General features: G+C 35.5%; 1 protein-coding gene across 1 annotated transcript in view; it reads right to left on the bottom strand.

Annotated features, from left to right (window-relative positions):
* Positions 1-12,386, bottom strand: part of syn2b (synapsin IIb) — a 142,450-nt gene that overhangs the window by 73,517 nt on the left and 56,547 nt on the right. The window contains exons 3-5 of the mRNA XM_055183745.2: positions 4,959-5,050; positions 1,797-1,953; positions 1,158-1,247 (exon numbers count right to left, since the gene is read on the bottom strand). Of these exons, the coding sequence (XP_055039720.1) occupies positions 1,158-1,247; positions 1,797-1,953; positions 4,959-5,050 (339 nt within the window). The remainder of the gene's footprint in view (positions 1-1,157; positions 1,248-1,796; positions 1,954-4,958; positions 5,051-12,386) is intronic.

Genomic DNA, 12,386 nt, shown 5'->3' with positions numbered 1-12,386 from the left:
TGGAGTGCAAAAACTTTTCTTTTGGTAAAAGAATATCCCTGCATCTGAAGTCGCGTACTGTCATAGTACGTACTGAATTAGATAAAGTACTCATTGACTCAATTACAACAGTGCATTCTATATAGCATGAAGATGGGTAGTGTCATTGAATTCAAGTGTACTACATCCACCATGTTAATACTGTAAATCACGTGATTTACTGTACGTATAACATCATAACAAGAAGTGAGCCATTAACTTGGATGCTGTTGAACAAGTGCAATTTAACCACAAGGATCAACTGTTTTCATTATGTACTGTATTTACAATTGAATAGAGCAATTTTTGAAAATAATGACGCCTCTCCTTGTTCGTTGGGTAACTCATGTCCCAGGGGCTCATGGGATAGTAAAGTGAATGCACACTTCAAAATTTTGCCAGAAGTAGTAGGCCATCCTGGTACTTTTCGCCTACTGTTCAAATACTATAAATTTGGACACACTACTTGCCTTGCCTACTAATTTTCACATACTATATTGTATGGAAGTTGTCAGTTTCGTATGCAGTGTATGACTTTTATTTAAAAAAAAAACGTTTAAATTCACTCAGTTGAATGGTTTGTATTTTATAGGATTATTTTATGTCCTGTATTACAGTGAAGGATTTAGTGGTTAGTTAAGATTAATACATGTTTTAGATTTTTTTTATTTTTTGTGCACACTGTAATTTGTTTTTTATTTTACTTTTTTTTTTCAAAAGTTGAATTAATTGGCTGTGCAAGTCAGTTTAACTTTCTGTTTCACATTTTGGCTGGTGAAGAGCTAATATAACTTTAAACAAGTTGAAATTGCTTTACCAAATTTGCTAAGTTAAAACAACATAAAACATATATTGATATAATTTCAAAATTACATACTTTTTTATCGATAAAAGTATTACAATTAATTAACATAAAAGTGATTTACCAGCCCTTAAAATGCTGTAAATAATCAGACATATTATTATTATTGCATATAAAATGCTTCTGTAGCTCTTATTGTGGGATTTTTTTGCCAGGAATTTTCCCACCAGAAAATATTTTGTTAATATAAAAACAAGTAAAGTGCGACATCTGGCAATCCAGCTTGCCATATTTATCACCACACACAACATTTGTGGATATCTGAATGTGCTCTTACCATGTTTCTGTGGTTTGAGTAGAACGTCTGATCAATAAGAGGAAATTTTTCTGGTCCCAACCGCGCATAAGTGCTGATCAGCTGAGCAAACTGGGAAAAACACATAATCAAAATGAAGTCAGACGTTTCTAAAGTGTCCCTTTAAAGTCCATGTAAAAACACGCTGTAAAAAATTGCTGTAGTTATGCAGCTCTTTGCCAGTAACTTACTGTGGATTAGGTGTATGTTGTTTGCTAGCAACATTTTGTTTAAAGTTAAATAAACCTTTAACAAGAACAAGACTTTATCTTTACAGAATAAAGCTATAAGATAACAGCCTCATGCCAAGCCTTCTGGGAACCAGAAATCCTCATAAACCTTTTTCTGTCTAAATATGTTTCCTTCAGATTTATTCCCAGAGGGCTTTGCATGAGGCTTATGTTGTATGGTTTTATTCTGTAAAGACAAATGTTTAATGTTCATTTAACATTGAGCAGACTTTTGCAAGTAAATAACATGAATTTGAATCTACAGTAAGTTACTGGCAAACAACTGTAATACAGTAATATTGTCATTTCTACAGAGTTTTTTACAGCACATTCTTGTCATTAGCAAATGCTATTGAGATCAGTGCTGAAGTGTAGAGTAGTGTATACTCACAGCCCATGGCTTATCACAGAGGTTATAGATTGACTCCAGTGAGTTGACACTGGGGATTCCAGCATACTGCAAGCCAATGATGACATTTCTGAAGTCTTCATTCTGTGTCATACTGAAAGCATGCTGTCGGACCAACACAAAGTCAGGCTTGAATGATCTGTGTGAGACACAATGAGTACAATATGTACAAGATGATTATGTTTGCATTTAAGGCAAAATGTGAAATTCTCCCTTATTTGTAATTTGTACACTTTTGATTTTGTCAACAAAATGAATAAATTTAAATATATGTATGTAAATGTAAAATGAGTAGCATTTAATGAGTGGATACTGTACGTCCTCCTTTAATAAGTAATGTCTAAAAAATGACACATTTTATAACCAAATAATACAATAAAAATCGAAGAGCTCAGATGCGTAACCCTCTAAGTGCGCCAGACATGTTTTCTTGTAAATGAGCATTTTTTTATCAAACCCTTACGAGCTCTTGCTACGAATGGCCTCTAAAAGGAAAATAATCTACAAATTGTAATTTTGTCATAGATGTCAGGAATCTCGGGGATATCAGGGGTGAACCCAAACGCAGAAAACAAGGGGTTAACTCAGAATATTTATTGGAAAACAAAACAGGAAAAACAAAGCCCACGAGGGGGCAAAGCAACAGGGAACCAGTAAACACCAATAAGCAGACTTAAACAAACAATAAACTTGACAATGACTTATCTAGACTTGACTTCTTCAGACAGCGTACTCACAGGACTATGGAACAAACGTCAAGACTGAAGCACAGGACAATGAATACAAGAGGATTTAATAGGGGAGAAAATCAAGAGGGGAACAGGTGATATAAATCAAACAATAATGAGGAGAGGATGACAAGGGAGCGGGTTAAAAGTGACGAGACACGGGAAAAACGTGGTCTAATATAACAATACTAAGACCACGCTTTCCCACGCAAAACATTGTACTGTCAGAACCCTGCCATACTAAACTAGATATTAATACCAAACAAGACTCCGGCAGGATCCTGACAATAGATGTAACAATAAATCGTCAACGAATCGTCATTACCGTCTATTGCAAGAGTATCAATAATCTATTTAAATCTATATAAATACCTCATACGTTTATTGGAAAAAAGTAAATTAGTCAAGCAAAACATTTTATATTTGTTATTTTTTGACACAAAGTACCTTACGTTACATGGCAATATACATGATCTAAGTAATTAAAAAGTATTATTATTATTATTATTATTATTATTATTATTATTATTTTTATTATTCCCCTGCATGCTTGATCAATCTTGCTTGTGTATTGTATATCAGGGGTTTCCAAACGTTTTCAACCCAAAAGGTAATCTCATGACCCACCAAAATAGAAATATAGGGGAAAAACAAACACATTTCTTCCCTTTCAGTAGTTTTTGAATACGTTTAATTAAATACTATTAAAACACCTTATGGTAGGGCTGCACGATTATGACAAAATCATAACTGTTTAGGCTACTGTATTGACAATAAATTGGAAATGATATATTTAAAAATACAATGAATTGCAAGGCTGCAGAGAGCAGTGCACTAATGCAGACTTATGTAGGCTACTGAGGATTTAATGATATTATATTAATATAGGCTGCGTCCGAAAACTCTAAATTGCTGCCTTCTGAGGCAGCTTTCCAAGGCAGCAAGGCATCAAGGTATGTCCGAATTCAATGTTTGGTTTACTTCCTGTCTCCTGAGATACCTATGCGTGGACGTACATTAAGAATGTGATTGGTCGAGTCCGGTCGAGTTCGAAAAAATAAAATGGCGGCCAAGGACGCGACTGGACCACCAATTTAGTGTAAATAAAGGTATATTTTCACTTTTTACACATTTTAATATTTCTAGCGAGAAATTACTATTGTAGTTTTCAAATATGTGTTTAGTTATCACAAAGGCCCTCTCCGTTTAAATTTCAAACACGCTGCCTTAGAAGTGTGTCCGAAAGTCTTTCTCTGAGCTACCTTCATGCCTCCGAAGTCATTTCCTCATGAGGCAGCGAGGCAACGAGTCACTGCCTTGAGTTTTCGAACGCAGCAATAGTCTGTCTTGAATTAAAGTGGGCCGGTCTAAGACATAAAAGTCCAGGGCTGAAAATGAGTCCCACTCCGGCCCTGTCTACGCTCTATTACCAAACCATAGATGAATTTGATGTATTTTAAGATTAGGTTATAAAAAGAAAATTATTGATTTAATAAAATATTTTAACATTGCAAAACTATACGTACATTGAGAATTTTTTGGATAGAGTTTTGGATAATTATTTTTTTGACCTTTTTACATTACTGTGACCTTCTAATTTATAATTTCATACATTCAGCTTACAGAATGTAAGCAACAAATATTCAATAATTGAAATGATGATCCTTATTCTTTTTACAGGTTTTACCCTTCACAGTGACAGCTTCATAGCTGCACTTTTAAGTTATTTTTCAGCACTTTTGAAGGAATGAGCCTACAGCAAACAATAGCGTCTATTATTGTTCTCCCTTCTGTTCTGACGGCATGATACGGGGGCCATATTTCTTTAATTACAGTGTTTATGAAAATATTAGGATCACAAATGTTATATAATGTTTGTTATACTTTATTGTTTCATCAAATGCCATTATTTAATTAGAAGACATGTGAACAGTAATGGATTGTTGCAAATCAGCTCCTTACAGTAGGGGTGAGTGGCACACAAACTAACGCAGGGTTAACTTTAACACAAATCTTTTACATAGTTACACTGAGCAATCTGTGCTTTTTGTTCTTTTTCTCTCACACAAGATAATCTCCTGTAAATTAGATATTGGACAAAGTGTTTTTAAGGCATGAAAGTACATTTCATCATCATATTTTGGGTGTGCCCCACTCTCCCCTATTAAATAAAGCTTACTTATGGGTGTTACAAGTGATACTGATGGTCAGTTGGTGAAGAGGTCAAAATTGTGCTTTATAATTAATTAAGCATATATTATTGATCAATCAGCATTCGGAAATAACCATCTTATACTGACCAACAACCCTTTAGGAAAAACGCCTACTGTTGACTGGAAAATGCTGAATATTTTGATGACTGAAATTAATGATTTATTTTGGCCTGATTTGTATTTTAACAGTATTTGTAACTTACCGAACCACTTTGGTTCCATTTCTGATGGCTTGCATGTCCACATTGCATGTGCCGTTAGCATGTGCCATGAGATTGATTTCAGAGAACTCAGCCTAGAATTACAACATAAATATAAAAACAATGAATTACAACATCACATACACACAAGAATAGCAGAACACTACAGCAATGGTAAGGAAATGTGTTTTTGTCAGTTTCCTTCCCAAAACGTTGTTTCTCTTCCCCACTCTGGCCTTGTTGTGGTCTGATCGCTTGATGTTTTGTGCTTTCTTCAACCACCTGGCTCTATTTAAGGCCCATTTTCTTGGATCTTTTTGTTATTATTATCTAACACAAATTTATTCCCGAGTCAATAAGGAACAAACCCAGACATTGGGTTAAATTACAACACAACAGGTTGGGTTTGTCCCATTTTGACCCAACACAGAGTTGAAATCACCCCAAGATTTTTTAAACTGTAGTTTTAAACACCAGTCCTTTACTTTATGTCAATGAATTCTGTGAATAATTTTAAATATTTTCTACATAATACAGTCAATAAAATGGTCATAAAATGAATAGCAGTAATAAGTGACAGTAGAAGTACATGCATTGAGCCTTACACTGTAATTGTTCCCTTCATTTGTATTGTGGGCTTGCTCACCTCGATCTATTGTGCATTGTGAGAAGAAAAACCTGAGCTTTATATAAGTACATAAAAAACTTAATTAGCCTATACAGCTTTGAGATAACTTGAGTTTGAGTATTTTATGTTTCATTTCTGCAAAATGGTCAGTAATGCATTATAAACATCTAGTTATATTGTAGCATACTGTCTTAGTGACTGCTTTTTAACTTGAGTGATTTACTTATTAATTAGATAATTTAGCAGTAAAAGACTACACATTCATTTTAAAGACATCTTTAAATACATTTTAGGATCCACTTGACTTTAAAGTCGCTGTACAGTCAGATATTAAATGGTTTTCAGAATGTGTCACACCACAGAAAAATATGTTATTAACCACCCAACCAAATTTAAATGATGAAAAAATTAGTTATCACAATCTTGGAAAAATAGGCAATTTTCACTGCTCTCAAATGCTGGGCACGTGTTCGCTGTCTGTGCTGAAACCACTTCAACTCGCAGGGAAAGCTGCTGTCTCCTTCAACTTTCAAATATAACTAGAACCTGAATAGCTGCTTGTGATTGTGTTGAGGGCGGGTCTATGTCCTGTGTCTTAAGCGCATCATCGAGCCCCCATTTTAGCCAATCAGAAATGGAAAAAAATTATTTTATAACATTTATAAGGTGTTTAGAAACAATTTTCGAGATTGACTTGACAAGGACTAACTATTATGTTCATATACATGAAAAATACAATAACATACCTATTGTGTAAATACTGTACATGTTGTTAAACTTTACTTACACTTACTCTGGCAATGGAGTAAGAAAAAAAGTGCTGAAATAAGTTTACTTTTTTCTTAAACATTCAAGTAAAATTTTTCTTATCCCATTGGCAGATTTTTTTTGCTTGTTTTAAGCACAATTTTTTATAATTTTTGTCTATAAACTAGACTTGAAATGAGAAAATATACTAATTAAGAAAGTCATTTTTTGCAGTGCACTGTTATCCCTAACCCTAAACCCTAACCTTAAAGGGACAATAAGTAGGATTTACCCCCATCTAGTCATGAAATTGTATTTTGCATTCAAACAAATAGTACTCTCTAGCGCCAGAGGTGTAAAGAGTAGCTGAAAGCCATACTTGAGTAAAAGTACAAATTCCTTACTGTAAAAATTACTCCACTACAAGTTACAAGTCACCAATTTAAATACGACTTGAGTAAAAGTATTAAAGTAACCCAATTTAAAAGTACTCAAGTATTTTTACTCATACTGAATGTTGGCTCAAAGATGCACTAGTCCTCAACACAAAGAGACGTTGTAGGTCAGTGAAAAACAAGAAAGTTTATTTATGAGGTTTTATTTCCTAATATAGAAAAGAAATCAAACACCTCAAAATTTTGACCTGGCACAACAAACACAGATTAAACATTGTCATAGTCTTTTGACTAAAATTTAATTAAGTTTTAGTCATATTTTTGTCATCTGAATTGATTTAGTTTTAGTCTAATTTCATTCAACTAAATGCCATGAAATTTTAGTCTAGAAATCTACATTAATTTTTATTAAAACCCATTTAATTTTAGTCTAGTGTCATTGTGTACTTGAATGTGCCATGCTGAAAAATATATAGCCTAACTTTGTTATATAAATATATGGTAACACTTTACAATAAGGTTCATTAGTTAACATTAGTTAGCTACATTAGTTAACATGAACTAATAATGAACTGCACTTATACAGCAATTATTCATCTTTGTTAATGTTAATTTGAACAATTACTAATACTTTATTAAAATCTTGTTAACATTAGTTAATGCACTCTGAACTAACATGAACAAACAATTAAAGCTTAAATTTTTATTAACTAACATTAACAAAGATGAATAAATACTGTAACAAATGTATTGCTCATGGTTTGTTCAAGTTGGTTAATACATTAACTACTGTTAACTAATGAACCTTAGTTAAGGTTAAAGTTAAAGTGTTACCAAATATTCTTATATAGGCCTATCCTAAAAAAGATATAATTTTAATATTTAAAAAATTCCAGTAAAATAAAATTACACTAACAAAAATATGATAATGCATATAAAAAACGTGAAGTTGTTTATTTGAAAGATTAATTGTAAACACATGTAGTACGTAACACCACTATCTCACATTAAGTGCACTACATTTCTTCCGTCATGCATCCCTCTTTACAGTAAATACATTACAGCATACTTGATTAAATGTGAGGACAGTGAAATTGTACACTTATTATCAATCGTATAATGTACTTAAGTTACTCGGGCAATCAGTACAGGACCTCGCTGGTTTATTTTGGCTTATATAGTAAGTTATATCAAGTTATGTAACTTACCAGCTCAGGTTAGCTGATAAAATAGCATCAGAGTATATAAACATTTGTGCTTGCCTTTGATTTGCGGGATGACCCTCCTGCAATCGCGCTTCACTTTTGTTTTGATTGTAGCATCACATGTTTAACAAAGGGTCCCGTGTCAGAATCAAATGTGATATGCATCCATATGTTTGCTCTTTATCTCTTCTCTCAGACCAGACATGAACTTTTCTCTACAGTTTATGACATACGCAGCGGCACGCAGATGTCCCGCTACGGTGGCTCAACGCAAGCCATTCAGCGTTTGACATCAAAGTACCGCGAGACCAGACTTCTCCATATGCATTTGATTCGGTCTCGCAGTACTTTGATTTCATATGATTGCCCTGCGTAGCGCCACATGAAGTCCCTCAGTTGTGTGTGTGCGTGTAACCTCGCGACCACAGATTCTATCAATCATCACCCTCTGACACTTTCGTCTCGTTTTTATTTGACGAATAAACAATGTAGCGAGTAACGTTAAGTGTCATTTCAAATGTAGTGGAGTAAAGAGTACAAATACCCAATCAAAAATGTAATTGAGTAGAGAGTAAAAGTTGCCTATATTTTTGATACTCAGTACAAGTACAAAGTAGCCCAAAAAATACTTAAGTACAGTAACGAAGTACATTTACTCAAGTACTTTACACCTCTGTCTAGCGCCTCGCTTTTACAAATGCGTGTTGTAACTACGATAGCCGTTATGTACTCACTGATCTCCTTGTCCGTTTCAGCTGGTTCACAGAGCGTCACTCACATAGTTTAACATTAAATACATTAACATTTGTCCCAAATTGTTAAAGCTCACGTAACACACGCTGTTACTGCATTTCTGATATTAATCTGGAGTACCTATAGAGTAGTATGACATCCTTTATATCTCTGAAGAGTCTTTAGTTTAATCAGATTTATAAAAGAAAGATTAGCTTTACCGAATCTTTCCGATAACGTACGAAAAAATGAAGAAGGAGGAGTTATAACACGGGAGGAGCGAGTACGAGTCATGCAACACTATACAACGCTGTTTTAACTTATGATTCACTACATGTTCCTGTCATTTATATAATATACACGCGCCTATTTCCAACATAAGACAGAAGTCTTACTTACCACGTGTAACTCGTCATGACCCGGTTCTGAAAATCCACAGCATCAAACACACACGCAAAACTCCGCTGCTAATCCGGATAATAAACTATATCCATTGTTTCCATAAGGCTGGATGTCTTCTCCTTACATCCAAAAACACACTTCTTGTTGTGGTATTGTTGACTTTTGAAATTAAACAAAGCTGAGTGGCGTGATAAGCTGTTAGCAAGCTCTAGCGTCTACCGCTGACTGACGGCTGGGCGGGGTTTTCCGGGGGAAGTTTTCCGGCGGAAGCCCATATAAAGAAGTGATACGTATCGAAAACCCCTGAAACGTCAGTTAGAACCGTAATCGAAAAAAACTAGCCGAAACTTGTACGAACCCTGGCGAAGTGCATTCGGCACAGAAATACTCTGAAACACGCCCAACTGCAATTTTGACACTTTGCCTACGTTTAGCATGAGGAAACAACTCTATAACTGTATTAATAAGTCAGAATGCTTGAAATACCATTAAACCCCCCCTTTAACTATTAACTTATGCTGCTAAGCTAACACTAGCTAAAAGTTATTGTTTTGCTACTGTGCTCAACTGCTACTCTGCTGAAAAAAACAGCATCAAACCAGCATGGGAATTATGCTGGTCTATGCTGGTTTAGCTGGTGGTCACCAGCATACCAGCACCAAAACACAACATATGCGGGTATGACCAGCATGGGATGCTGGTGCTAATGCTGGTTTGGGGCTGGTTTAGCTGGTGCTAATGCTGGTGCTGATGCCGGTTTGCTGTTGGTTTAGCTGGTGTTCACTAGCAAACCAGCACCAACACACAACATATGCTGGTCTTGCTTGTATGCTGGTTTTTTCAGCAGGGTACACTGTCAAAAATAAAGGTACGAAGCTGTCACTGGGGCAGTACCCTTTTAAAAAAAGTCCTAATATGTACCATTTAGGTACAAATATGTTCCTTTAAAGGTGCATTTTGGCAGTTCAAAGTACTAATATGCACTCTTTGGGTACAAAGGTGTACCTTTTTGAAAGGGTACTATCCCAGTGACAACTTTTGTACCTCTATTTCTGAGAGTGTAGTTGGCTAGACAACAGATACAACAAAACAGTTTTGCTGCTTTGTTACAGGTGTTACAGATTTGTAACAGATTAACTAATGTGATATACAGCCTATTCAAAGATTAACATCACATTCCAATAAATCACAAAATAATGTTAAAACTCACCATATCTTGCATATTTTGCATCTGGAAGTAGAGTCTGACTAAGCTTGCGCTATTGAATGTGCATGTCTGATGTTCGGATGCCTGCAAGTTATCCTACATGTGACGCAGCGCTTCTCGACTGATATGCGACCATTGAATGAATGCTCACAGCAAACAGAGCCAGGTTATGGTCTGTCAGCAAAGGGGGCTCAAGAGCTCAAGCAAGACCCCTGCAGAAAAATGTGTTGGTGGTCTAATATTAAACAACTACAGCACAAATAGTGATAAGCATGTAATCGTTTTGTTTAAAGAAAAATACATCTTATTTATTACCTCTGTGTTCTTGATCAATACCTATAACCCCTGGGCGAATCCAGCCATTAATTGAATTGAGTAAATTACAGATATTGACACAACTAAGAACAACTGCATTGGTTTTCTATCAGCAGCTTGTGCTCTGAGATTGCAAAGATAAGGATCATTAAGTACATAATTTGGAATCAAAGCATTTTGTAACCAAAAGCTATCAAAAACAGATTCATAACTTTAAACAATAAATTAAGAAGAATGAATGTACCCTAACAAGACAATAAGCTAAAACAACAAGCTAAAACGAATAAAAATCAGCCCTAATTCTGAGTTTGCGTCATCACTGTAAAAGCGTCATTTAATTCAATCTAATTTTGCATGGTCTTGTTTAATTTAGTCATCTAGACATGATACAAGCCTGACTCACTAACCATTAGGCCACGTCTGCCCCACGACTGCTTTGGTGGAGTGATACAACGTAAGCCTCTTTCACACAGTAATTCTGGTAAATTACCATGAATTTACCAGAATGAATTTACCAGTAAATAAAAAAAATGTGCTGTTCACACACGCAGTGGCGTTCCGTTATTTTACCAGTAAGACATCATTCACACATCAGTATCAAAATACCGGTAAATTCGTTGAGTAAGCGGAAGTACCTGTACGCGGCGAGCTCAGTGTTGTATTTGTAAACAATCCACGTCGTTCATAACCACGGTCCGTATTTTGTTGTTTTCACGTCTGTGGTAAACAGTCGCGAAGTTGCTCATGACCAAACAACATTGAATGAGACGACGTCAAACCGAAAATGCGTTTTTAACAACAGTACTGTTTGCACTTTAGGCTTCACAGAGGGCGTGCTAAGGACGTCGGCAATTCGGCGGTAAGCTGTTTTAAACAACTTTGGTGAAGAAATGTGGACGTAAACTTCAGGTGTGCTCAACTTTCAAGCAGCATGTGTGTGTGGAAACGTCAGTAAACACTGCGGGGGTAAACGCGTCATCTGTATTAAAACGCTATGATTGGCCCGAAGCTGTCAGCACGGTCTGACGTCGTCCGTTCTAAATGCCGGTAATCCTATAATTTTCGTTCACACACAGCGCTTACCGGTAAATTACTGGTAATCTTACAACCTGTCTTACTGGTAAATTGGGAGCACTGATTTACCGGAAGGTTCTGTTCACACATGACATGTTAACGGCAATTTACCAGTAAATTACCAGTAAAGACTATTGTAAAGTCTACCATGTTATGAGCGATCTTAAACACTTTTCGTCCAATCAGATTCAAGGACTCAACTGTCCGTCACATCAAATGTTTTGATTGACTGGGATGGTGTCATGAAACATGTTTACATTCAGTGTAGACAAAAAATTAGCTTGTCATGCTGTGTTGAGCTGTGACCGTGCACGTTAAGCATTTAGTTAAAGAGAGAATCAGTGTGTGAACTACTAAACGGACAGACACACTGGTAAATTATAATCTCTGTCAATCGGCTTTTCTTCTTAAGCTGAATCACTGTATATGAGAGGGGGAGAGATCTGAGTAAACGTTACGGAAGTTAACGTTAAAAGTGTTGAAACATCTTAAAACCAGATAGCTGGACTGGTTACATTTACGCATTTAGTAAGCAAAACATTGATCACCATAATGGTGATTACATTTACACACTTGACAGCCCGACTTAACTGACAAGTGTCCAAAACCATCAATACAGACCAGTGTAACAGTCTTTGCTAACTATTATAGGCAAGTTTAGTTCTGTTTAGTGCTATTTAGCACCATTTTTTACAGTATAGGTTTATATCTGTGAAACCTAAAATC

This window comes from Misgurnus anguillicaudatus, chromosome 14 (genome assembly GCF_027580225.2).
Source record: "Misgurnus anguillicaudatus chromosome 14, ASM2758022v2, whole genome shotgun sequence".
In the NCBI taxonomy this organism is placed as follows: Eukaryota; Metazoa; Chordata; class Actinopteri; order Cypriniformes; family Cobitidae; genus Misgurnus; species Misgurnus anguillicaudatus.
Note: the sequence above shows the minus strand (reverse complement) of the source record. Positions and strands in the feature narration are given on the sequence as shown.